Source organism: Erythranthe guttata, chromosome 5 (genome assembly GCF_056151865.1).
Source record: "Erythranthe guttata isolate IM_541 chromosome 5, IM_541, whole genome shotgun sequence".
NCBI lineage: Eukaryota > Viridiplantae > Streptophyta > Magnoliopsida > Lamiales > Phrymaceae > Erythranthe > Erythranthe guttata.
This window is the reverse complement of record NC_142537.1, coordinates 18,111,810-18,135,629: the sequence shown is the minus strand read 5'-3', so window position 1 is coordinate 18,135,629 and position 23,820 is coordinate 18,111,810. Positions and strand designations below refer to the sequence as shown.

Here is a 23,820-nt window from a genome sequence, read left to right as displayed (position 1 = left end):
AGCTCATCTGCAATATTAATTGGGAAAAAAGGAAATGAGAGGCCTCCACCTCCTCCCGCCAAGTGCGGTGGTACTCTAATAAATATTTATTTTTCGGCCCTTTCATTTATTTAATATTACTTTTTCCTTCCCAAAAGACATACAAACCATAATAACTAACGGTAAGAGGTATATACCCCCACAGGAAAGAGGACATTCTTCTCTCTGAAAATTAAAGATCCCACATTCATATTCTGCACAAAATCTTGAATTTAAAAAAATAAAAAAAATATCTTCAAGAACCCTTTTTATTTTCTTGAAATAAGGGAAATGGGGCTCTGAATTAGTGGTTGCTGTTATGAAATTGATGATCTGAGAATATAATTAATCTGCATTTTGTGATTGAAAAAGAAAAGAAAAGAAAAATGGGGGTGGATTATTACGACGTACTTAAGGTGGAGAGAAGTGCAACAGAGGATGATTTGAAGAAGGCTTACAGAAGATTAGCTATGAAATGGCATCCAGACAAAAATCCCAACAACAAGATTGAAGCCGAAGCCAAATTTAAGCAAATCTCCGAAGCCTACGATGTATGTATCTGTACTTTCTTTAACATTCATTCATGCATGCATGAGAGAGAGAGAGAGAGAGAGAGATTGATATGCCATATTTTTTATTGTTTCATTATTGTTAGGTATTGAGTGATCCTCAAAAAAGGCAAATTTACGACCAAGACGGAGAAGAAGGTCTAAAAGATGCCCCACCGCCCCCCGGTTCGACGGGTAGCCAAAACGGGTTCAATTCAAGAAATGCGGAAGATATTTTTGCTGAATTTTTCGGGAGTAGCCCGTTTGGATTCGGATCGGCTGGTAGGTCGATGAGGTTTTCATCGGACGGTGATAATATGTTCAGAAACTCGTCGGGTGATGGGAGTGGATCGGTTAACATGGCAATGAAGAAGCCACCACCTGTCGAGAGTAAATTGCCTTGTACACTTGAGGAGTTGTATTCTGGTTCTACTAGAAAAATGAAGATCTCTAGACAAGTTCTTGATGCTAATGGGTAAATCTCTCTCTCTCTCTCTCTCTCTCTCATATTTCTTGATACATTTGACACACCTTGATTATATTGTCTATCATGCCCTTGCGTAGGCGTCTAGTGACAGAAACGGAGATATTAACGATAGACATAAAGCCCGGCTGGAAAAAGGGAACAAAGATAACGTTCCAAGACAAAGGAAACGAGCTGCCGAACCAGCTCCCAGCGGATCTCGTGTTTGTGATCGACGAGAAGCCCCACGCAACCTTCAAGAGGGACGGCAACGATTTGATCATGAGCCATCGTGTGACTCTGGCGGAAGCGATCGGTGGTACTACCGTGGACCTCACCACGCTGGATAATCGCAGTCTGTCGGTCCCCGTCAGCGACATCGTGAGCCCCGGTTATGAACTGGTGGTTTCGAGAGAAGGCATGCCCATTACAAAGGGGACCACCACCGGTAGAGGCGATTTGAAAATCCGATTCGAAGTTAAATTTCCCACTAAATTGACGGGCGAGCAACGGGCCGGGCTCAAGCGGGCCCTTGGAGGATGAAAGATAGTAGATTTTGTGGATTGTGTTAGTGCTTAGTTGTAACATCTCAAACTATCTCTTGTATTTCTTTTTGAATTAATGTAACCCTCTTATGATCAAAAGACAAAAGCAAGCAAGATCATTTCGAGCTCGTGCTCGAAAAACTCGAGTTTCAGTCACACCCCTAAATATGATGTGATTAAATCGTTCGAGTACATTTTATTAATAACGTGACATGATTGTAAAATATTCACTGAAACAAACAAGAAGCATATACATAAACCGGCATTGTTACATAAATCTTTCTCCCATAGAAATCGAAAATCAACACGTATACACAGAAAAGCTACAAAGGTCAACGATTCTTCTACATCCCAAACAAACAATCAAAAAAATTATCAACTTATGGGGCATAAAAAAGACTCAAACCATAAATAACTGATCGAGCTTCCTCGATTAAAAGAACCAATTTAAACCCGAAAAAAATAAGAAGTTTTTTTTTCTTTCCTTTATCGACAAATTCATCAAACGGTGCTATTTCGCAAGCTGGCAGTGGCTTCTGTTAGTGAAGTCAAAATCGTCTCACCGACTTCAGCTTTGCAGAGTGGACACGATGCATTGATTTTCAGCCATTTATCGACACATTCTTTGTGAAAGAAATGTGAGCAAGGCAACTCTCGAAGCTCGTCGTTGTTCGCGTATTTTGCTAAGCAAATACAGCAAACCTACAGAGTAGAATAATAAAGATATTATTTTTAGGAGCTGATTATTTGATACATCAAAGCATTGAAGTCAACAAAAAAGTTTGACAAATTTGTAAAACCAAGATAAGAGAAGCTAACCGCATCCTCTTCGGATATCACACGCTCTTTCTCTGTTCCTGCCGCCACTATGCCGCCTTCCTTATCATTGCCGCTCTTATTTTTTTTCGCTTTGAATTTATAGGTCGGAAGAGAATTAATCGATTCTGGAGTAGCTCCTCTATTCTGGGAAAAATCTTCTCTGAAGCCCAAGACTGATATTATACAAGGAAGGCAGCAGCAGATTGTAGTGCATAGAATAAACGGCATAGCGTATCCGATGCAGCTAAAGGCTAGAAATACTATACACAACCTGCAATTAAAAATAAATTAAAAAATAAAAAAATTAAAAAAAAAATTGAACAAGAAACAGAGTAAAGCATTACCTGTACAAGTTAGGAGCTTCAGCAGATGACGAGTGCCCTCCGAAAATCCATACATTGCCAACGACAAACCAAACAGCAAAGAAGCAATCCAAAGCCATCTTGAAATATTCGACGAATACCTTAAGCCTGCAATAGTAGCCCACAACTATTTTATTATATTGCAATTCCCCACAAGTTCAACACGTATAACACAAACAACACACAGATGTTAGTCTTTAAAATCGATAAACGTTGTAAATGTACTGAGAATTACCTTGCATTCGGCAACCCAATACCCTGGGCACCTCTGGTCAACGCACCAGTTGACCGGCGATCTTCCCCTTCAACGACTCTCCGAGTCAAGGGTGCCCCGCTATTATTCCCGACGGAAGATTCCAATCGAATCTGAGATGCTGCCTCCTGTTCGGTACCCTGGTTTCGATATCTAAACCGCCAGTACAAAAGTGGAAGAATCGCCGTACAACCAGTTGCGTAACCCACAACCCACGCTCTTAACGGAGCTTGTGGCTTCTCGTGCTCCGACAAAGATAAAACAACAATAGCGGCGATAATTTGACTAACTGTCAAAACCAGCTCAACAGATATCCACAGACCCGAATTTAACGGGCTCCTTTGCCGCCCTCGAGTATTCCCTCTTCGAAGAAGCGACGAATTTCTTGAATTTGACCCCGAAGAAAGTAGTTGAGGTTGATACACCGGGACCCGTGAACTAGTGGACGGAAGATCTTCACTGTTTTGTCCATTGGACGGTCTTTCGTTGGACGAACTAGACGACGACGATGAAGAAGAAGAAGCATTACTGGTGCCAGCTATGTCGATTATGTGTTCACTATCATTACGAGTTTCTGCACGCTCCATTAACAGAGGGACTTTGTTTGTTTGGCTTTTACGATGAAGACCCACTACGGGAAAGGCCATCCGAGTCGTACACTTGTCCCACGCACGGAAAACATGGGATTATAATATAGTACTTCGAAAACCTTTTTTTCCGAAAGTAAAATCAATAATGTAATGAAGTCGCTCGAATCTTGAATTTTTTGCCCTGTTTTCGACTAATGCAATCAGATTGCAACAACCCTCTTTCCTGTTTGAAGCACACAACAACACAAGCAGGTTAGAACAAACTTATATGTACTTCGACAATCAACGGAACAACGAGAAAATAAACGAAAAAACTAAACAACGTGCAAACGTACAACGGTGTCGTAAATGCACAGTAAACTATATTCATTTAACTCGAATCAACAATCTTAAATACTTAACCCTAGCCCCAAATACAAACAGAAGTGTATTATAATTTCCAATACCTAACTCCATCATTACAACAGATAAACACCATTTTCACATGATGGACAAAGAAAAGACGGATTAAATTCAAACTTCGTAACCTAAATTAGTTTTCAAACCCCCAAAAAATACAATCCCTCAATAACATTAGATCGTTGACCATCTTCCGAATTGTTATCGGCGAAAATGAAATCAACAAATAAAAAAAAAAATTCAACAAACCCTCGGTGTAAACATTGAAAATTCAAACTCAAATGCAACAGAGAAATTAAAAACAAAAACTGAAAAGTAATCAACTAATTATCGACGACAACGAATTAAACTACCTGAATATAATTATGAAAAAAAAATCACAGATGAAAAGTTGGAAAGAATTACGGACCAGATAACGAGGGTCTGACGAAAAGGGGGCAATCTGATGAAGATTTCTGCGAACGAAAGCTTTGAATTCGTTGTCGAAAATTGAATTTATTGACGCGTTTTTTTTTTTCTTTTTGTTTTTTTAATAAATAAAGATTTTATCTTTGGCTTGGGTTGGTCACCTGAGAATATTCTATTTATTGAACTCATACTTTTCTATTTTGATGTTTATGTTTTATTTAGAAAGTACGTTAATATCGAGAAATTAGATGATACGTCTGGTTATTTATATTATGTAAATTGAAACATTAGATTTACATATAGTAATAGGCAAATTAAGCCATCCTTAAAATATGGTTAAATTGCAAAAAAACCTCTATTGTTTAGGTAATTATAGCTACCTCTCATTTTAGATATTTTTACATGAAATTTATGTAATTCGATTATTTATCGAACTAAATCGTATATTTAGTTCGGTAAACGGTATGAAATGTTGGCGTACAGAAATTTTGGTTCGGTTTTACCGAATTAACATCCCTAAATTTACCTTTCGAGGGGTCGTTTCGTAAGATAATAAATAGTTGAGGGGCGACTGTAGTTACCCAAATAGGGGGGGGGGTGTTTTCGTAATTTGACCCAACTTAGGGGGTGGCCGTAATTGTGTGTATGTGTATTAACTCTCCTGTCCCGGAACGTGATTAACACTTTTGATTTTTTTTATTATTATTTTGGTAAAAAAAAATTATAATCTTTATTTCAAAACTCTCGTATAGTATGATGAGATACATTTCGTAAAAATCGATAAATTAATATTCGGGGATACAGTACAACCTCAATAAATTAATAATTACTAGATTAATAATCTCGTTTAAATAATATTTTTTTGATCCCAACTCAAGAATAATGTTTTAAACAATATTTTGTAAAATTAATATTTCATTAAATTAATTCAATTTATCTGGTCCGACTGTATTAATTAATATAGGCTATCAAAATTATTTATGCAAAAAGGCCCCCAATATTTAATTGTTTAATTATGTAGGTAGTGGGCTGGGCCTTACAATTGGCGAGGCCCCAAAACTTTTCCAGCGAATTACACCATTGATATATATCATTTCATACATATATAATATTTAATTAATTGCATATGAAAACACATATTAAAATATATACTTGGATAATTTTACTCGAAATACCGTTTGAATTTTACTGATATCGTTTTGTTGTTAATAATATCGTTTCAACTTACAATGTAATTTTGACTAATTTTAAGGCTCAATTCGGCAAAATTCAAAATACCAATTTTGTATTTCTTTGAGCTAGCTTTTTAATAAAAAAAATGCGAATAATCAAAAGTGGATATCGAACGATAAAGTTATGCATGAATCAATGAACATTGCCCATAACTTTGATGTTTTGAATTTTTTAAAATTCAAAAATCTAATTTATTCATACATAACTTTGTCACTCAATATTCCAATTTAGGGAAGTTTTATACTACATCGAGTTATTTACATCGGATGATTGTTAACTGCAGGTGGAGCTAGATAATCTTCCACTAAGCATAATACACATCTATAACTAAACTAACAAATCACCCCATATAAATAGCCCCATATAACATAGAAAATTTCCTCTACATTGAATTGTTACACACACACACACACACACACATATATATATATATATATATATATATATATATATATATATATATATATATATATATATATATATATATATATATATATATATATATATCAGTTATTTCTTTTTCCAAGTCAGAAAAAAACAAGGAAACATGAAATTATTGAGTTGATTCCCATCTCCCTTTTTAACCTATCCATCCATCAGTGGCAATTTTCATAATTAACCACTGACAACACACACACACACACTCTCTCTCTCTAACTTTCTCTCTCTGCACCAAAGTACATTAACACATGGATGTAATACTCTAATGTATAATTGAAAGATCCAACCTTTTCCCCTGTAATCTGCATGTGTGTATGTCTTTCTTTCTTTCTTTCTATTTTTACAATAAAAAGAATCCTAGGTGGGTTTAATTCTAAATAATACTACTTCTTCTCCCCTTCAATTCACTAATTGAGGTTGTCTCTTTACAGACACACACACACACACACACACACACATGCAGTGGTTGCCATTGATTTTTTTTTACATACATATTCATGCTTACAAGAAATCCCTTTTCCCTTTTTTTTTTTAATGTAGTTGTCTGTGATTTGCCTTGTACTATGATGGTGATTGTTTCAGATTTCTTTTCTTGATTTAACTGAAATTTCCGGCCTGCATTGATTGATTATTTATGATTTTTTTTTTGTTCAAAAATTGTTTAAAGATCCAATTTTTATGCAATTTATATGTGCTAATTTAAATGGGCCTTTCCCAGATCTTCAATTTTATCACGGATCACCCCTCTTTGTTAGGTTTTAATCCGCCCCCGCCCCCTTCGCCTTCAATTTGAAAACCCTAAAGATTCATTTTTTATCTTCTTTTTCAAAAAATTGAAGAAAAAAAAAATCAAGAATGTGGAAGCAATTTCTGGGTAAACTCCCCCGAAAATCCCCAAAATCAGATCAGGATTTACCCAGAAACCCTAATTTAGGCCCTAATGCTGCAAACCCGGTTGCCAAAAGGGCCTCAGCTGCAGTTTTTCCAGCCAGTGTGATTGCAGGTATCGAGCCATTGCTCGCCTTTAAAGACGTCCCGAATTCCGAAAGAATGAATCTTTTCATCAGTAAATTGAGTCTTTGCTCTGTTGTGTTCGATTTCACCGACCCCGCAAAGAACATTCAAGAAAAGGAGCTCAAAAGAGCCACTTTGCTCGAGCTCCTCGAATTCGTATCCGAAAACCCACCGAAATTCTCCGAGCCCGCGATTTTAGCATCTTGCAAAATGTGCTCGATAAATTTATTCCGCGTTTTCCCACCCAATTGCCGATCAAGAATCACAACCGAAAACGACAATGAAGACGAGCCCATATTCGATCCGGCCTGGCCCCACTTGCAGCTAGTGTACGATTTCTTCCTCAGATTCGTGACATCGACTTCCCTAGAAGCAAAGGTAGCAAAAAAGTACGTAAATCATGCATTCATATCAAGAATCGTGGACTTATTCGAATCGGACGATCCAAGAGAAAGGGACTCACTAAAGGCGATCCTGCATAGGGTCTACGGTAAATTCATGATCCACCGCCCGTTTATAAGAAAGTGCGTAAGCAATGTATTCCACAGATTCGTATTCGAAACGGAGAAGCACAACGGAATCGCAGAGCTGTTGGAGATTTTCGGGAGCGTGATAACGGGATTCGCTCTGCCTCTAAAAGAAGAGCACAAGATATTCTTTTCGAGGGCTTTGATTCCTCTGCACAAACCAAAGTCTTTGGGGGTTTACTTTCAGCAGCTCTCGTTTTGCGTGACTCAGTTCATCGAGAAGGAGCCGAAGTTGGGGGTTGTGTTGATCAAGGGGCTTTTGAAATGTTGGCCGATTACGAATAGCCAAAAGGAGTTGATGCTTTTGGGTGAGGTGGAGGAGGTTTTGGAGGCGACTAATATGACCGATTTTCAGAAAGTTATGGTGCCTTTGTTCTATCGGATTCGACACTGCATGAATAGTTATAATTTTCAGGTAACTTCCTTCATTAACTTGTTTTATTTGCTTTCTTTTTACGGGTATTTAATGCGAAATCAGTACTATTTGATTGCGTAGATAGTAACATAATCGGTGTTTAATGTGAATCGGGAACTAGCTATGTATTGATTTTGTTCGGTTGTTACGGTAATAATCGTCGTATTAGTGTATTTTAGTACAAGGGTTCCAAGAATTCGCTAGTTCAAACATGGCCACCGGTACTAGTATACAGTATAATTTTCGATAAATTAATACTCGATAAATTAATAACCTCGATTAAATTATTAACTCGATAATTTAATAATTCGCTAAATAAATAGAATTTCCCTGGTCCCGACTCTATTAATTTATAGAGGTTTAACTGAACTAGGTTGTTGCCCTGGACTTAGACTTATCGATGCGATAAAATACGTCATTGAAATGAAGGAAAAAAAAAGTCGAAGATTTAAGATTATCAATGCAATCGAAATAGTTTCAATTTATTTATTTATTTATTTATTTATATTGTGTATGTATATTGAAGGTTGCCGAGAGGGCTTTGTTCCTGTGGAACAACGACCAGATTGTGAACCGTATTGCGCACAACAGGGAAGCGATTCTGCCGATAGTAATTCCGGCTCTGGAACTAAACGCGCAGAACCACTGGAACCATTCGATTCTCAACCTGACTTTCAACGTGAAGAAGATGCTCGCAGAAATGGACGAACCCCTTGTATCTGCCTGCATTTCCAATTACCGAGAGGAACAAGAAAGGCAAGACTCGGAAATCGAAAAACGGAGCGAAATTTGGGAGCGCTTGGAAAATGCTGCTAATCTACAGCCGTTGGTCGGAAACACTACCGCTGTTCTCGTGACTCACTGAACAAAAAACACACACATCCATGTTGGTGTGTGTGTGTGTGTGTGTGGATCAGTCATCAATGGTGGAACTTTTATCCATTGTTTTTTTTTGGGATAAATATGCCATAGTGTGTAAACTGTAAAACTAACATATTTTATCGGTTAATTTTTATTTATTTATTATTATTATTTTCTTGCATTTTTTTAAAATACTTGAGGTTACTAATGTTGTAGCTTTTGCAATTGATAGCATTTCAAAAGTGACAAAAATAATAATTAATTTTAAATACATGACGTTGAAAATGAGCATATTGAAGGGAATATTTATACAAATTAGGAGAAAATAATAATAATAATAATAATAATAATAATAATAATAATAATAATAATAATAATAATAATAATAATAATAATAATAATAATAATAATAATAATAATAATAATAATAATAATAATTGATCGGATGGGCCTGATTTCTATAATTCTATTCCTACACGTGGCAGCCCAACCCAATCTCAAATCCAGCCCATTATTTTTATTTTTCGTTCAAATAAAAGAAATATTATACATTATATATTAAACTTTGAAATAAGGGTTTCGATTTCTAGAGAGAGAGAGAGATGAGTTGCTGTGAATCCGGCGACGGCATGAAGAAAGTTCCGAAATTGGACGGGGATCTGGCGGAATCCGGCGAGTATAGTGTGAACAAGACAAAAACGAAGAAGAAGCGCAAGCGCGTGGGTACATCTTCGACGAAACTCAAATTGAAGAAGAAGCAGCAGCTGAAGAAGAAGAAGAAGCTACTGAGACTGAGCACATTCCTGCGTGGAGATGTGTTGTACGACGACCGTGATCCCACGCGCTGCGAGGGTACATCAAAGGGAACCCTAAACAAATGCACCCGTTTAGCTGTTGAAGTCTTCAGCAAAACACATGTATGTATTATTTTCCAACCTTTTTTTCTTCTTTTTTAAAAAATAAATAAATAAATTAAATCCTGCTGTTTATAAACGATCAATTGATTAATAATAAATTGCTTCTTCCATGTAATTTAATTATTAGGATCTGAAATTCAAGGTGATGAAGCTGCTGCGGGCATCTGGAGATTTATCAATGATGGATTTGATGTTTAAGGCAAAGCCTTTTCCTTTGCCCGTGCCGTATGATCTTGATCCGAATCCCCAAATTTTTCGAGCTAGGGTTTCATTCACACTTTACTATGTAGTGTTTGTTAAAATTGTCCGTCCTTCTGAGCTTGTATATATACAGTAGAACCTCGATAAATTAATATAATAATTTATCTCGGTCCCGAATTGGTAAGAACATGTTAAATTAGTAACTCGATAATTTAATAATTCGCTAAATTAATAAAATTTCTCCAATCACTTCTAACCGTAGGTAATTATCACTTTTTTTTTCTTTTTCATTTTTGCTTTTCTTTATCAATATTTTACTCTTCGTTCTCTACTTAATTAGCCTTGAATGAATCTCAGAGCGGATTTTTTTAATTGTTGTTCTTTGCATGTAGAAATCTATTGTTCTGTTTTGAAACTTGTCTGCGGTTTTTTCAAGTAGTTGATAGAACTGGATCATTTGTTATGTGAAGTATGATAAAGAAAAAGTGGGTCCCACGTAACTCGAGCCCCGCCCCCGATTAATGTCGGAGTAATGTTTTGAACGCTCTTGAATGTGGCTAGTTGATATAACTATTGATTGATCAATCGCTGTATACTTGAACTCGTGTACTAAAGAGAGTGTCGTTTTGAGAAGTTTCGATCACTTCTTCAAAATCGTACATGACATGTATTTATATCTCTTAAATTCGAATAAGAATTTATATCTTTTAGCGTGAAACATGAATTAATTGCAATGTAGTGTCTCAAGTATGTACATTAACACTCTTTAACACCTTTAGGGATTTTTAGAAATCTTTTCAGATCGATCGATACGTAGGAGGGTGAAATCGAAGCCGTTCGATCAAATCTTGGTACATATCGGACGGTAGATTCATGGCCATTGCTGAATCAGCTGATTATGTATGTTTTTTTTTTTAAAGTTGAGTGTGGGTACGAAAAGGAGCAGGAAATTGACTTCTTCGGTGAGCTCGGCTGTTTTCGAAATGTTCTTAGTCGTGGGACCCGTTGATTCACCCAAATAGGGTTTGGGTCGCAACGAATATTAATATTTTTTTCGAAAATAAATTTCAGAAGCAGAGTTAGACATATATAATGTTTGATCAAAATATTCAAACTTTGAAATTGGTATTTCTTAAAAGAAAACGAGAAAATAAAGGATAGGCGATAAAATGATATTTATGTATTTTAATTAAAAAGTAATATTTCACTCGTGCGATGCTCAAGAATAATTTAAAAAATAGAGAAATAAATAAATTTAGATTAAATGATATAAAAAAAACTTCAATATTTGATATAGATAATTAATATGACATAATAAAAAAAACATTTATTTCTTTTGATTAAATTGAAAATAAATTAATTGATAAAAAAAATATCAAATATAAAAGATATATATAATATATGTAAAAAATGATATATTATTGGAGAAAAATACTTCTACTAATACTAAAATAGTAAAGTTTGATTTTATTATGTTAACGTGCAAATAAAACTCAAAAAATCTTAATTAACCGGGATAAAGGACCAGAGTGCAAAAAAAAAAAATCAACTTAAAGAATCCCCATATCTGATATTTATGTGAATTGTCCAAAATATTCATAGAATTATATAGATATATAAATATTATATTATCTTTATTATAAAATAATAATTGATTAAATTTGGAAGGGGAAAAACGGCTAGGGTTTGGAGAGAGAGGGAGGGGTTGTGGTGAATCCGGTGACGGTGACGGTGACGGCATGAAAAAAGTGTGGAAATTGCAACCGCGAAGGAATGTCTGGAAGTTTCTCCTTGTCGACAAGAAGAAGAAGAAGAATCCGAAACCCGAGACCCGAGAACCCGAAACACGGGAAATTTCTGGAATTCCACACGTGTGGTATAAAGGAAATCCCAAAAAATGTCATCCTTTGCTCTTCGAAAGGTTGATAAAAGCTTCCAGATTAGCTATTGATGTCTACAACAAAACACATGTACGTAATTCTCTAATCTACTCTCTCTCTAGATATCTCTCTCTCTAGATCTCTTTTAAAATAAAATAAAATAATAATTTGGGTGTTTATGTGTGTAGCCCATAAAGTACAGATTTGTGGAGCTGAGTTATGCAACTGGAGTAACAATAATGGTGGGTTTGACAATTACCGCAGAGGAGATCAATGGTGGGTTATGCACTTTTGGAGCTCTCGTTAACACCCTCAGTAATACTGTCAAGTCCGTCAAAATCACCCCTCCCTCCTTGCTGTGACCTTTGATGGGTAAATCTCTCTCTCTCTCTCTCTCTCTCTCTCTCTCTCTCTCTCTCTCTCTCTCTCTCTCTCTCTCTCTCTCTCTCTCTCTCTCTCTCTCTCTCTCTCTCTCTCTCTCTCTCCATATATATATATATATATATATATATATATATATATATATATATATAAATGATCCTTTGTTATGTATATGCAGCCCTAGACGTGGTTGATATTAGTGTTTCTTGAACTGGATCATTCGTTATGCCAACTATGGGTTAAAGTGTGGGCCCCACGTAAATTCGAGCAGAAAAATAGGGTTTCACTAGCTCTGCGTCGTCGTCTTCCTCTTCGGTACAATTGTCGATTTCGTACGAATATAGTTCAGTAAGATGTTGGAATTATTTAATTTCCATATGTTTTGTTTTCAGTATGAATTTAACTGTCTTGACCGCTCTTGAATGTGTCTAAATTCTGCCGAAATAGGTTTTACTCTGCGTCTACCATCGTCGTCGTCGTTTTTGTACGACTTTTTAACTTGTAACTACTAGTTCCGTAAGATGTTTGAATTTTTATCTCCATTACATACATGATTGTTAACCTTAACCCTATTGCACACAATACGGAAAGCGATTCTGCCGATATTAATTCTGGCTCTGGAATTAATGTAAATACATGAAATTGAAAATGAACTTATTTGAAGAGAATATTAAGAGCAAATCACTTCCAAAAATGCAAAAACATTTTTTTAGCTTAGGTTTATTATATCTAATTTCTATTTTTTGACTAAGAAATGGGATCGAATCTATTTCGAATCATGCGCCTCCCGTTTTCTAGTATTACGCCCATGCGATGCACATCGCAATGCTATGCCGTGCACATCATGTAAATATTTTTAATTTCTAGTTGTTTTAATACTTGTGCATTGATAAAAATATTCATGTCATAGGAACAATATTAATGCTTGTATAAATTGAAATAAACAAATTTAAATGATCTAGAGATATTATATGCAAGATAAACTAATTTCAATTGAGTTTTTTGAACACAAAACTCATTTATATGTCTAGAATATTCAAATATATAATTCAAAAGAACAAATAAAATTAATTATTCTGACAAAGTTATATCAAATATTAGTTTATTTTACTTCTTTTAATCTCATATTTAATAGTCTTTTCTGCAATTAATGATCAAGAATAAAATGGGTAGAAAAATAATCAAATATTTATTCAAAATTCAGATTTAAGTTATGCATATTAAATTTACTTCTACGCCAGTAGAAAAATGTCTTTTCAGTACGACTATTAACTATAGCAAAATGTATCAAATTGTAGTGAAAAAGTTTTTGCTATGCATGCGCTACGAATTCGCCTCATAACAGATGCGACGTGACAAAAACTTTGCTACGGATAATAACCGTATCAAATTTCTTTTTTGCTACCGTAAATCCTAACATTTACTACGACTCAAAATTGTCACGTAATAAAAATGTTACTTTTATTACTGACTTTTTATCATAACAAAAAGGGTGGTGATATACGCAGGCCAAATTAAACATTCAGGCACTTTTTTACCATGGTTTTTTACCTTTTTACCATAACTATTTACCTTTTGTACTATTCCTACCTAATTAAAAAAAAAAAAAAAAAAAAAAAATTTGTGCTCATGCAAAAACACACGAGCATTTCAACAGTGCTCATCTGATTTCACACGAGCACTGTTGAAATGCTCGCATGTTTTTGCACGAGCATCTTATAATTCTATAAAAAAAATTATATAAAAAATAAAAAATAAAAATTTATCTGCTCGTGTAAAAACACACGAGTGGTTGCAAAGTGCTCGTGTGATTTCACACGAGCACTTTGCAACCACTCGTGTGTTTTTACACGAGCAATTAAAAAAAAAATTAAAAAAATATAAAAAGGCCTACTCGTGTGGATTTACACGAGCACAATGGATGTGCTCGTGTAAATTCACACGAGCAGGCCAATGTATGATTTTTTTCGTTTTTTTTTCCGGATTCGTAATCTACATAACAAGAGGATCGTAAAAACGTAAAAATTACCTCCGATCTGTTGACGATTTGCACGGGCTTTGCGAAAGAAAATCGAAAGGTTGAGAGAGTTTTTGAGTTTTTTACTTTTTGTTTTTTGAAAAATGGTAAAAAATGTGCCTGAATGTTTAATTTTGGCCTGCACAAATCATTTCAGTAACAAAAATAAACATAGTAAAAAGTTATTTTCCTACGTAGCAATGTAGCATAAGTTTATCTGAATTTTAATGGGTTCGATTTTATTTTATCATGAATTAAATTGAATTAGTTAGCACATATATTTTGTCATTCTCTACTCCCAGTTTTAAATTATTATTAAAAGTGGGAAAAATATAATCTACACGTGGCAGCCCAACCCATTCCAAAAATCCAGCCCATTACCTTTCTTAAATAAAAGAAATATTAAATAATAAGCTTTAAAATAAGGGTTTCGATTTCTAGAGAGAGAGAGATAGAGAGATGAATTGTTGTGAATCCGGCGACGGCATGAACAAAGTTCCGAAATTGGACGGTGTTCCGGCGGAATCCGGCGAGTGTAGCGTAAACAAAACAAAAACGAAGAAGAAGCGCAAGCGCGTGGGTACATCTGCGGATAATAAGACGAAACATACGAAACTCAAATCGAAGAAGCAGCAGCCCAAGAGCACAGTCATCGTTATAAATGTATTGTACGACGTTGATTCCACGCGCTGTGATGGCAAAACATGGAAAATTCTCGATGAATTCACCAATTTCGCCCTTAGCCTCTACAACAGAACACATGTATGTATATTTTTTTTCCCCATCTTTTCTTTAAAAAAAAAAAAAACAAACTTTTTTGTTTATGTTCAGTCTACAATTAATTAATGAATTGATTATTAATAATTGCTTCTTCCTTTCAATTTATTATGTGTGTGTGTGTGTGTGTGTAGTACATGAAATACAATTTGATGGAGCTGCTGCGTGCAACTGGAGATTTATCAATGGTGGATTTGATGTTTAGGGCAAAGCCTCGTAAGAAGGTTGTGAATTGTGAAGATCCAAAACCCCAAATTTTTCGAGCTAGGGTTTCGATCACACATCGCTATGTAGTGTTTGTCGAAATTGTCCTTCCAGCTGACTTTGGTTACCTTCATTAGGTAATGTACAATTTTGTCATTTTGCTTCTGTTAAGCATAAATTTTACTCTTCATACACATCTTTACACATATTTTTCATACATATATGGCTGTAATTTTTCGCTTTTATCGACATGTTGAGGTGACTGAATCAGTTCATTCTACTTAATTAGCCTTGAATTGCAGATGTGGGCATTCGCATATACAAATTTATTTTATGTCCTGTTCTTTTTTTTTTCGTAAATTTATTTTCTTTAACAAAGAATAGAATACCTAAAATCTATTTGGTGCATCCCAGTGGTTGATGTTAGTATGTCTTGACGTGGATCAATTGTTATGTCAACTATGATCAAAATGTGGGTCCCACATAATTCGAGCCCCCAACCAAATCGAGAGAAATACGTTTACTCTTTAACTTATAATTACTAGTTTAGTACTTAAGACGATGTTGGACAATTAGTCTCTTGAGTTATTCCGGATAGTTCAAACGTTGCATGTGAGTGATGCTATATATATGTTGGAGATGCATGTAGTAAAGTAAAAACTCTTTTGAGTGTGGCTAATTCATCGATAGGAACTCACGTCCCAAAGAGAATGTCATTTCACAAGTTTCACTTCTTCAATTGTACTTGTGTGTATTTATATCTCGTAAATTTGAATATCTTTAGCACGAAACATGAGAGAGGTCAATTAATTGCAATCTAATGTCTCAAGTATGTACACCTTCCAGTCTATGTTATAGAAATTTACACTGTTTAACAACCTCTCAGCTTTATGCTGCATGCATTTACTAGCATTTAACACTTTTTATTGATTTTTCATTTGCAGGTTCAGAGAAACTATTTATGTATATATTTATATATATGCTTTTGGAATATATGTAATTGGGCTGTGAACTAATTTTGTTTGTGTTCATCTAGACTCCTTTTGTATTTTGTGAAAAAAACACAAAAAATGATAGGTGTGTGTGTGGAGGTGTGAATGCCCAGTGAAAGGCTGGAACAATGCTAGTCTTATTTATTTTGACAAATTTGCTTGCTACTGCTATATTTTGTGCTTGTCCACTTTATGTATTGCAATCTTTGTGTTTGTCCAATTACTTGTGAAAAAAACCAATGAAATCCCTTTCACTCAATTCTTAATGGACTAATGGTTCGTTTATTGAGGATTTGGTTATCGGAGGTTAGTACAGTAAGAGGTTGTTCTTTAAGGGTTCGTTCGTTTTGTCGTATATCAAGCCATTAAATCTAGTATGTAGCCAAGCAAGCAGGTCGGTTTTGTCTGGCTCGATAAGACAATTTGCCCATGTGTGTGTGTGTATATATATATAGATTAAAAGAAAAGAAAAAGAAGAGCATTTAAGGGGTATCTGCCTGTGTTAAATGAATGTCAGTGTCCCACATCGGAGGTTTACATAATAAAGAAGATGTATTTATGTTAAGGCGGGGGCAGCCTGGTCAACACCGTGTCAAGTCTGGATGATGATAACCCTCCTGCTTGGCCGGATTGTGATGAAGCTGTGGGCACAGTGGCACGAAGCGCTGTGTTTCCGCAGATAAGATGATCGACCCTAGCGGTTAGCAATATAAGTCTGGCTGGAGCTCTGGTCAAGCGGGCTGGAAATATCTGACAGACTTTTTTTTTCTATTTAATTACTTTTTGCGTATTTAATAATTATACTATCCCCCCAGTAGTATTAAAATTTTAATGTGTTATAACTAAACTGAAATGCTAATTGTAGCGGGACTTTTAACTGAAATTGGCTTATTTGCAGCGATACCTTTTCATTTCAACTTTTCAAACTTTTTGAAAAACTGAAAACTCTCTCAACTAAAAAAAGTCGAGAATTAAGATTTTCGTGTTTATTTGATGAATCGACTGCCCGACGACAACATATAACACTATGGCCGATTCTGACGAGTTTTACGAGGTAAATCGAAGAAAGTAGCGGATTTTTTTTGTTTTTCGTCGGGTATACCGTGCTGTGTAGCACGGGAATCCCAAAAATTAGGGATTCCCGTGTTGTACAGCACGGGAGAATCAAAAAAAAAAAAATAAATGAAACTATAGGTCCCGTCTTGGGGAGCACGGGAATATCGTGCTCCCGTGCCTTAGAGGACGGAGGTTTGAGACTCCCGTGCCCTGGCGGACGGGAACAGTGCACCACCGTGCCCTTCGGCACGGGAACAGTGCACCCCCGTGCCCGCCGGCACGGGAACCCCTAATAATTTTTTTTTTTTTTTTTTTTTAATATTGTTATTTATATCCTAATTATAACTTGTTATATCTTAATAGGGTACTGAAGGTGATTTTGACGATGAGTTTACAACTAATCGTGACAAAGCGTACAACGAGTACGAGGATCCCAACATGTGTTTCGATGTTCCTCAAGACACACCAACAACTTCTGAGGATCACAGTCAACATTTCAATGTAGGTGTTGAGTTTGAAACTGGGAAAAAATTAGTGGAATGGGCAAAAAAAATGGCTGCTACTCATGGTCATCGATTGATAGTAACTTCAAGCAAGAAAAACATGTATGTAGTAATTAAATGTCATTTGTCTGGGGAGGGACGTGAAAAACGAACCGTAGGTGCGATACCACGGAATGTGGGAACAAAAAAATGTGGATGTCCTTTTCGTATATACTGTAGCAAAAATTCAAACGATGGACTATGGCGAATGAATTTAAAAAGTGGCACTCACACTCACCCGACACTACCGTATCCTACCGGACAAGGACCGGATAGTCGTTTGACACCAGAAGAATACGAGGTAGTGAAGTTACTTAGAAAGAGCCACGTGAAGCCGGCATTAATTATGGATCGATTGAGAAAGGATAATCCACAGACATCAACGAGTGTGAAACATGTCTACAACCAACTTGAGAAGATGAAAAAAGAGAATATGGCGGGGAAGACTGTGATACAACACGTTGATGTCGAACCTTCAAGAATCTGAATATGAATATTGGTATCGAAGTAATGAAGGTGATGATACACTTACTGATTTGATGTTCGCTGCTCCTATTTAGTTGAAACTTTTGCGGTTATTCTCTCACGTCATATTGATGGACTGCACTTACAAAACCAATAGGTATGTTGTTAATTAGTATTTATTATTGTGCTATTTTACATTGATTGATTGCATTTGATATTTATGTATTTACGTAGGTATGAGATGCCACTTTTGGAAATAATTGGAATCACTCCTGTTGGTATGAATTTTACAATTACTGTTGCTTTCATGTCACATGAAGATGCAAACACATACGAATGGGCTTTGCGTTGTTTGAAATGTGCGTTGGGGGGGCTGGTACCTAATGTGATATTGACGGATCGTGAATTGGGACTTATCAAAGCAATGCCCGTAATATTTCCAGATTCCGCTCATTTCTTGTGTTTGTTTCACATCAATAGAAACGTGGAAAAAAATGCATCGAGATTTATTGGTAGTACTAAACACGGGCTTATATTTCGGCGCATACATTGGGCAAAATTAGTGAAGTCAAAAACAGAAGAAGATTACAATGATAATTACGAGGAAATGGTTAGACGCTATGGTTGTTACCCCAAATTGATATCATACCTTAACGATACTTGGCTAATTTACAAGCACAAATTCGTCAAAGCATGGGCTAATAAGATTTTGCATTTTCGGAACACGTCGACATCTAGGTATGTTGGGTTTCATTATCGTCTTTTATTTTATATTATATTGTGGGTGTTTTTATTTATTAGTTGTTATTTTAATGGCTATTAACAGGGTGGAAAGTGCTCATAAATCGTCGAAGGGTTGGATTAATGCTTCTACCGGTGGTGTGAACACTATTCAATATCAGCTCGACTCCGGGGTTGAGTATCAACTAACCAAGATCAAGGGTGAGTTTTCAAAATGCAGTTTAATCAGGTTGCACTCGTCAGCGTATCCGGTATTTCAGGGTTTGATATGCAAAGTCACACATAAAGCATTAAATTTGCTTGATGATGAGATAAAAAATTCGGGGTTTCAAGACCCATCTCTTTGTGATCACGTTTTGTGGGATAGTCATGCACTTCCTTGTACATGCCGAATTGCGTTGAAAATCCAGCAACGTGATACATTTATATGTATGGATCTACATCCATTTTGGAGTACCATGCACGTTGAAGAACCAGAAATACCTGAAGCACAGATGGATCGTGAAACAAATATGAGAGACCGAATAATCAGACTAGCCACGGAAGTGTTAGAAAAAGATTATATGACTCAAAAGATGACTGCTGATTACATGAATAGCACTATTCATCCAGACACCATCCACTTGGCAGAGCCTGCATATGTTATACCGAAAGGAAGGCCAAAGGATAAACCGAAGAGAGATAAATCCGGTTGGGAGTACCCACCATTCCCGCGGAAGTCGTCTACTGATGAAGAAAATGGTAAATCGTCTGCCGGTTCTAAGGGTCGAAAAAGTATTTCTACCAGAAGCCCACCATCGAAAGTAACCGAATCCGGTTCTGGTCGTGGACGAGGGCGGGGTCGAGGGAGTGGTAGATCAAGTGATGAATCTACTGCCAAACAGAAGAGTAATCCGATGCCTCAAAAGGAACCGGGCGATGAGCTCAATTTCAGATCTTACATCCCAGGTTTTGTGGCAGGATCTATTGTGTCGTATGTTAATGTTATAGCAGATGGAAATTGTGGGTACAGATGTGTTGCAGAAGCAGTGTTCCGAGATCAGCACAGATGGAGTCGTGTAAGGAGAGATTTGATTGCCGATATGTACGAGCGATTTGGTACGTACGCATCGCAAAATGGTGAAGATGAAGTCATTCGATGGATTACAAGATGTGATTGACAAGAAGGACCGTGCAGTCGGGACAAATGGATGTCATTTCCGGATATGGGAATGTCGATAGCGACTAAATACAATGCGGCTTTGGTCTTATACGCCATTGGCGGAAATATAACCTACTTACCTCTAGTTGGTCCGGGTGAATTATCCCATATGATCCATATGGTGTTGTTAGGAAACCATTTTGTCCTTATCCAGTTACCGGTTAATTGTCCTCTACCACCTATCACTCCACAGTGGCGACATGTTAGAGCCGCAAATCTTGCCCACTTGTCGGAAATGTTCGAAGAACCCCTATACATGTGGCGTCGTTTATCAAGGTTGGGATAGGCATTTTATTTTAGTTGGTATGTATTTGGACCTTGTATTATTTTATATTAGTTGGTATGTATTTGGACCTTGTATTATTTTATTTTAGTTGGTATGTATTTGGACCTTGTATTATTTTATTTTAGTTCGTATGTTTGGACCTTGTATTATATTATATTATGTTGGTTGGAATAAATTTGAAATTAAACCCAAAACAAAAATAACATAAATAAAATAGTCAAACAAAAATAACATAAATGTCAAACAAATACAAAACATAGCCAAATGTCAGAAAAAACAAATAAATGTCAAACAAATACAAAACATAGCCAAATGTCAGAAAAAACAACTAAATGTCAAACAAAAGCCGTCTACTATCTACCCCTAGACCTCCTCGAAGTGCCACTCGTCCCACCCGGTCGCCGACGCGGTGGTGGCATCTCCATAAAGTCGTCGTCGTCGGAAACTCCAATGGGGGATAAACCTAGAAAACGTGCATGTGGCTCCACACGAGGCTGTAACTGGACACGTAGATGCTGGGGTATCTCGTGCATGTGCGGATGGATGATACGCACAATGTCATAAAAGTCCGGCTGAATAGGAGGGGGGCGTACGACTGGCGGTGGTCCTTCTGGCGCTGGATCCCGGTTGATCACGTACTGATGAGTACGAGGAACGTACCACTCTATGTACCGAGTGGCAGTCTCAGACGGCGGCCAGGCTAATGTCCTACCGTCCAACGTAATCGAGCTGATAGCCAGGTCCATCCACTCCTGCCCTGGCGGATCATACCGTACCTGGTATGTCTGTCCTCCAAGCGGACCACGTAGGCACGACTCTCTGGACTGGATGTAGCACTGCGGTATGGTCTGTCTAAAACCAAACTGCCGAAGGACGCGATCCGGTAAATATGGCTCGACAATCTCCATAAACTGTATGCACCCATAATATAATGTACGCGGAACGCGTCTATGTACGTGCGGCCCGTAAGGCATCCCGTCAATCTGGAAAATTAGATTAACGTAATAAAAATTACATTTTCATAATAATTAATAATAAATAAATTCAACAATTAAAATACATACCTGATCGGCCTGCATATCATCAAGCATCCTTCGGACCGAGAGCAAGTCCGAAATACCCTTGCGTGGTTTCCATTTCAGGAACCGAGGCTGCATCTCCCTATAATCCGAATTAATAGGTGCTCGGAAAGGGTGAAAGTACTCGTAAATCCAGCACTACAAATAAACGAGACTATATTAGATTAATATTATATTAAATCACAATATATTATATTAAATTAATGTACTGTTGAGGCTATATTATATAACTACCTACGTTATACTAATTATAATAATAAATTATATTAAATTGTAGTATATTATATTCAATTAATATATTATTAAACATAATCTATTGAGTATAATATATTATATTAAAATTTTACTTAAATACCTGGAGCAGTAACGTGCAACCCTGTAACCCCTTCACGTGAGCCCTACTAGCCAAGCCCAATTGTCGGTATAAATGAGCCAATACAGCTGCACCCCAAGCATACTCGCCGACGTGCTCGAGATCGGAAGAATATCTTATCCACGTTGGCTTGAACCTGTCTACACTCCGGTCGGGGAACAAAGCCATACCGATAAAAAACGTCAAATATCCTACCACCTTCTGCCGACAAGTTCAGGACCGACTGCGCACACGCTCCACAAACTCCGACCATTTTATCCCACTATTGCCGAGCCTGGCATGCGCTTCGACCATGTCCAAATCAAGAACCTCAGCTAGCAACAACTCACACATAGGCCTCTCCTCAACAGAATCACCGTGCACCGCTAGACCGTCAACACCCTACCCCAAAATTAAATGGACATCGTGTAGGGTGATCGTCATCTCACCCCAAGGCATGTGGAAACTGTTCGTTTCCGGCTGCCATCTCTCTATAAATGCCCCCATGAGTCCCTTGTCTACATTTTTTATGTAGAAGTACTCGAGTGAGTCTAGGCCAGATGCCTCCAGTAGCTCTAACTCATCCTGCCCGTAAGGAGCCATGAGTTGCTTCAACTCATGTTTCTTAAAAGCATTAAGCGCAGTAATCCTTGACTCACATCGCCCCACGCTGCGCTCCTGTAGAATTTCTAATTGAATTAGACAAAATATATTAAAATAAATATATTTAAAATATATAAAAATAAATATATTTAAACTTACATGTCCTGCCCAAATGTAGTAGGCAATATGACTCTTGAAACTAGGAATCATCCTCCAATCAGTCGGTCCTCCTGGAGCCGGACCATGTAACTCAAGTGGGCCACTGAAAGTGTCAAACTCGTACCGAGACTTCCGTGAGCGCGCGGCCGGGACGAGAACATCATCAAAATCGCTCTCAACATGGTCATGCTCCTCCTCGTGTCCCTCGTAGGGGATACGAGAATCTGCCCCTACAGATCGAATGCTACCCGTCATAGATCTAGAACTATGATCTATGTGGGGAATCTCGTCCACGACGGGTAAATCAGTGTCGCGCTCCATAACTCTCCTACGACGATGAGATGCAGTCATACGAATGCGCTCCGCTTCCGCCTCGGCTTCCGTCGCGCCTTGCCCGCCATACCAAAATTTAATCTTCGGAAATTTATCCGAACTCGAAGAAGAACCCATAAGCCCTTTCCCCTTGTCCTGACGTGCCATCTGTAAAAGATAAAAAAACAAATTAAATAAAATAATTAAAAATAAAATAAAATTAAAATTAGTTTAAATTTCCCGTTCTGTTGAACACGGGAACTTGAAGATTCTTCAAGTTCCCGTGTTCTGCAGAACGGGAAACTCAAAATTTTCAAGTTCCCGTTCCCCAGAACACGGGAAACTCAAAAAACTTCAAGTTCCCGTGTCCTTCAAGACGGGAAACTTAAATAATTTTTTTTTTTTTTATTTCGGAAAATTTAAATTTACAAAACAGTTTGCAACTCCCGTGCTGTAGAGAACAAATAGTTGAAGCACCCGTGTTCTGGGGCACGGGAACTCGAAGAACATTCAAGTTCCCGTGCTCTGCAGAACGGAGAATTCAAGAATTCTTGAGGTCTCCGTTCTGCAGAGCACGGGAACTTCAATGTTCTTCGAGTTCCCGTGCTCCAGAACACGGGTGCCGTAAATTTTTTTTTTTTTCCGAAATTTGCTAGATCTATTCCTAAACACACGTTTTTACCTAAATTGGAAATAAAAATAATTAAAAGTAGTAGGAAATCGAAAATTTACCGGAATCGAGCCTTGTTTGTACGGTTT

General features: G+C 36.9%; 7 protein-coding genes and 2 long non-coding RNA genes across 9 annotated transcripts; 7 read left to right on the top strand and 2 right to left on the bottom strand.

Moving 5' to 3' along the window:
* Positions 1–139: 139 nt before the first annotated feature.
* Positions 140–1,715, top strand: LOC105967179 (DNAJ heat shock family protein). The gene is made up of 3 exons (XM_088818146.1): positions 140–569; positions 674–1,041; positions 1,131–1,715. Exons 1-3 carry the CDS (start codon positions 405–407, stop codon positions 1,570–1,572), a joined length of 975 nt encoding a protein of 324 aa, XP_088674272.1. The 5' UTR covers positions 140–404; the 3' UTR covers positions 1,573–1,715.
* A 72-nt stretch (positions 1,716–1,787) lies between these two features.
* Positions 1,788–4,625, bottom strand: LOC105967178 (E3 ubiquitin-protein ligase At1g63170). The gene is made up of 5 exons (XM_012991765.2): positions 4,407–4,625; positions 2,991–3,821; positions 2,738–2,863; positions 2,394–2,664; positions 1,788–2,276 (listed from the first exon to the last, which is right to left on the bottom strand). Exons 2-5 carry the CDS (start codon positions 3,653–3,655, stop codon positions 2,076–2,078), a joined length of 1,263 nt encoding a protein of 420 aa, XP_012847219.1. The 5' UTR covers positions 3,656–3,821; positions 4,407–4,625; the 3' UTR covers positions 1,788–2,075.
* A 1,537-nt stretch (positions 4,626–6,162) lies between these two features.
* On the top strand, positions 6,163–9,060 carry LOC105967169 (serine/threonine protein phosphatase 2A 57 kDa regulatory subunit B' kappa isoform). The gene is made up of 2 exons (XM_012991754.2): positions 6,163–8,035; positions 8,562–9,060. The coding sequence occupies exons 1-2, from the start codon at positions 6,935–6,937 to the stop codon at positions 8,898–8,900; spliced, it is 1,440 nt and encodes a 479-aa protein (XP_012847208.2). The 5' UTR covers positions 6,163–6,934; the 3' UTR covers positions 8,901–9,060.
* A 394-nt stretch (positions 9,061–9,454) lies between these two features.
* LOC105967068 (uncharacterized) lies at positions 9,455–10,251 on the top strand. The gene is made up of 2 exons (XM_012991631.2): positions 9,455–9,813; positions 9,941–10,251. Exons 1-2 carry the CDS (start codon positions 9,499–9,501, stop codon positions 10,148–10,150), a joined length of 525 nt encoding a protein of 174 aa, XP_012847085.2. The 5' UTR covers positions 9,455–9,498; the 3' UTR covers positions 10,151–10,251.
* Positions 10,252–11,665: 1,414 nt separating this feature from the next.
* LOC148770833 (uncharacterized) lies at positions 11,666–12,808 on the top strand. Its single transcript, XR_016031295.1, has 3 exons — positions 11,666–11,984; positions 12,083–12,266; positions 12,454–12,808. It is a non-coding gene; the product is annotated as an uncharacterized LOC148770833 (long non-coding RNA).
* Positions 12,809–14,700: 1,892 nt separating this feature from the next.
* LOC105967234 (uncharacterized) lies at positions 14,701–16,436 on the top strand. Its single transcript, XR_001173639.2, has 3 exons — positions 14,701–15,054; positions 15,204–15,410; positions 16,218–16,436. It is a non-coding gene; the product is annotated as an uncharacterized LOC105967234 (long non-coding RNA).
* A 718-nt stretch (positions 16,437–17,154) lies between these two features.
* Positions 17,155–18,606, top strand: LOC148770832 (uncharacterized). Its single transcript, XM_088818145.1, has 2 exons — positions 17,155–17,319; positions 17,685–18,606. The coding sequence occupies exons 1-2, from the start codon at positions 17,293–17,295 to the stop codon at positions 18,348–18,350; spliced, it is 693 nt and encodes a 230-aa protein (XP_088674271.1). The 5' UTR covers positions 17,155–17,292; the 3' UTR covers positions 18,351–18,606.
* Positions 18,460–20,229, top strand: LOC105966972 (PKS-NRPS hybrid synthetase cheA-like). Its single transcript, XM_088818063.1, has 3 exons — positions 18,460–18,485; positions 18,563–19,066; positions 19,155–20,229. The coding sequence occupies exons 1-3, from the start codon at positions 18,460–18,462 to the stop codon at positions 20,227–20,229; spliced, it is 1,605 nt and encodes a 534-aa protein (XP_088674189.1).
* A 2,160-nt stretch (positions 20,230–22,389) lies between these two features.
* LOC148770831 (uncharacterized) lies at positions 22,390–23,230 on the bottom strand. The gene is made up of 2 exons (XM_088818062.1): positions 22,750–23,230; positions 22,390–22,665 (listed from the first exon to the last, which is right to left on the bottom strand). The coding sequence occupies exons 1-2, from the start codon at positions 23,227–23,229 to the stop codon at positions 22,390–22,392; spliced, it is 756 nt and encodes a 251-aa protein (XP_088674188.1). The 5' UTR covers position 23,230.
* Between the last annotated feature and the right edge of the window lie 590 nt (positions 23,231–23,820).

What these genes read in the sequence shown, in the direction of transcription:
- LOC105966972 (XM_088818063.1), top strand. Translation starts at nt 18,460, where the DNA reads ATGGACTGCACTTACAAAACCAATAG. An exon ending in TGCACTTACAAAACCAATAG is followed by an intron (nt 18,486 to 18,562) that starts GTATGTTGTTAA and finishes GTATTTACGTAG; the next exon opens with GTATGAGATGCCACTTTTGG. An exon ending in CGGAACACGTCGACATCTAG is followed by an intron (nt 19,067 to 19,154) that starts GTATGTTGGGTT and finishes GGCTATTAACAG; the next exon opens with GGTGGAAAGTGCTCATAAAT.
- LOC105967179 (XM_088818146.1), top strand. Translation starts at nt 405, where the DNA reads ATGGGGGTGGATTATTACGACGTACTTAAGGTGGAGAGAAGTGCAACA. An exon ending in AAATCTCCGAAGCCTACGAT is followed by an intron (nt 570 to 673) that starts GTATGTATCTGT and finishes CATTATTGTTAG; the next exon opens with GTATTGAGTGATCCTCAAAA. An exon ending in CAAGTTCTTGATGCTAATGG is followed by an intron (nt 1,042 to 1,130) that starts GTAAATCTCTCT and finishes GCCCTTGCGTAG; the next exon opens with GCGTCTAGTGACAGAAACGG.
- LOC148770832 (XM_088818145.1), top strand. Translation starts at nt 17,293, where the DNA reads ATGGCCGATTCTGACGAGTTTTACGAG. An exon ending in ATTCTGACGAGTTTTACGAG is followed by an intron (nt 17,320 to 17,684) that starts GTAAATCGAAGA and finishes ATATCTTAATAG; the next exon opens with GGTACTGAAGGTGATTTTGA.
- LOC105967178 (XM_012991765.2), bottom strand. Translation starts at nt 3,655, where the DNA reads ATGGCCTTTCCCGTAGTGGGTCTTCATCGTAAAAGCCAAACAAACAAA. An exon ending in ATTGGGTTGCCGAATGCAAG is followed by an intron (nt 2,864 to 2,990) that starts GTAATTCTCAGT and finishes CTACTATTGCAG; the next exon opens with GCTTAAGGTATTCGTCGAAT. An exon ending in GAAGCTCCTAACTTGTACAG is followed by an intron (nt 2,665 to 2,737) that starts GTAATGCTTTAC and finishes TTTTAATTGCAG; the next exon opens with GTTGTGTATAGTATTTCTAG.
- LOC148770831 (XM_088818062.1), bottom strand. Translation starts at nt 23,229, where the DNA reads ATGGCACGTCAGGACAAGGGGAAAGGGCTTATGGGTTCTTCTTCGAGT. An exon ending in ACTACATTTGGGCAGGACAT is followed by an intron (nt 22,666 to 22,749) that starts GTAAGTTTAAAT and finishes GAAATTCTACAG; the next exon opens with GAGCGCAGCGTGGGGCGATG.
- LOC105967068 (XM_012991631.2), top strand. Translation starts at nt 9,499, where the DNA reads ATGAGTTGCTGTGAATCCGGCGACGGCATGAAGAAAGTTCCGAAATTG. An exon ending in AAGTCTTCAGCAAAACACAT is followed by an intron (nt 9,814 to 9,940) that starts GTATGTATTATT and finishes TTTAATTATTAG; the next exon opens with GATCTGAAATTCAAGGTGAT.
- LOC105967169 (XM_012991754.2), top strand. Translation starts at nt 6,935, where the DNA reads ATGTGGAAGCAATTTCTGGGTAAACTCCCCCGAAAATCCCCAAAATCA. An exon ending in TGAATAGTTATAATTTTCAG is followed by an intron (nt 8,036 to 8,561) that starts GTAACTTCCTTC and finishes TGTATATTGAAG; the next exon opens with GTTGCCGAGAGGGCTTTGTT.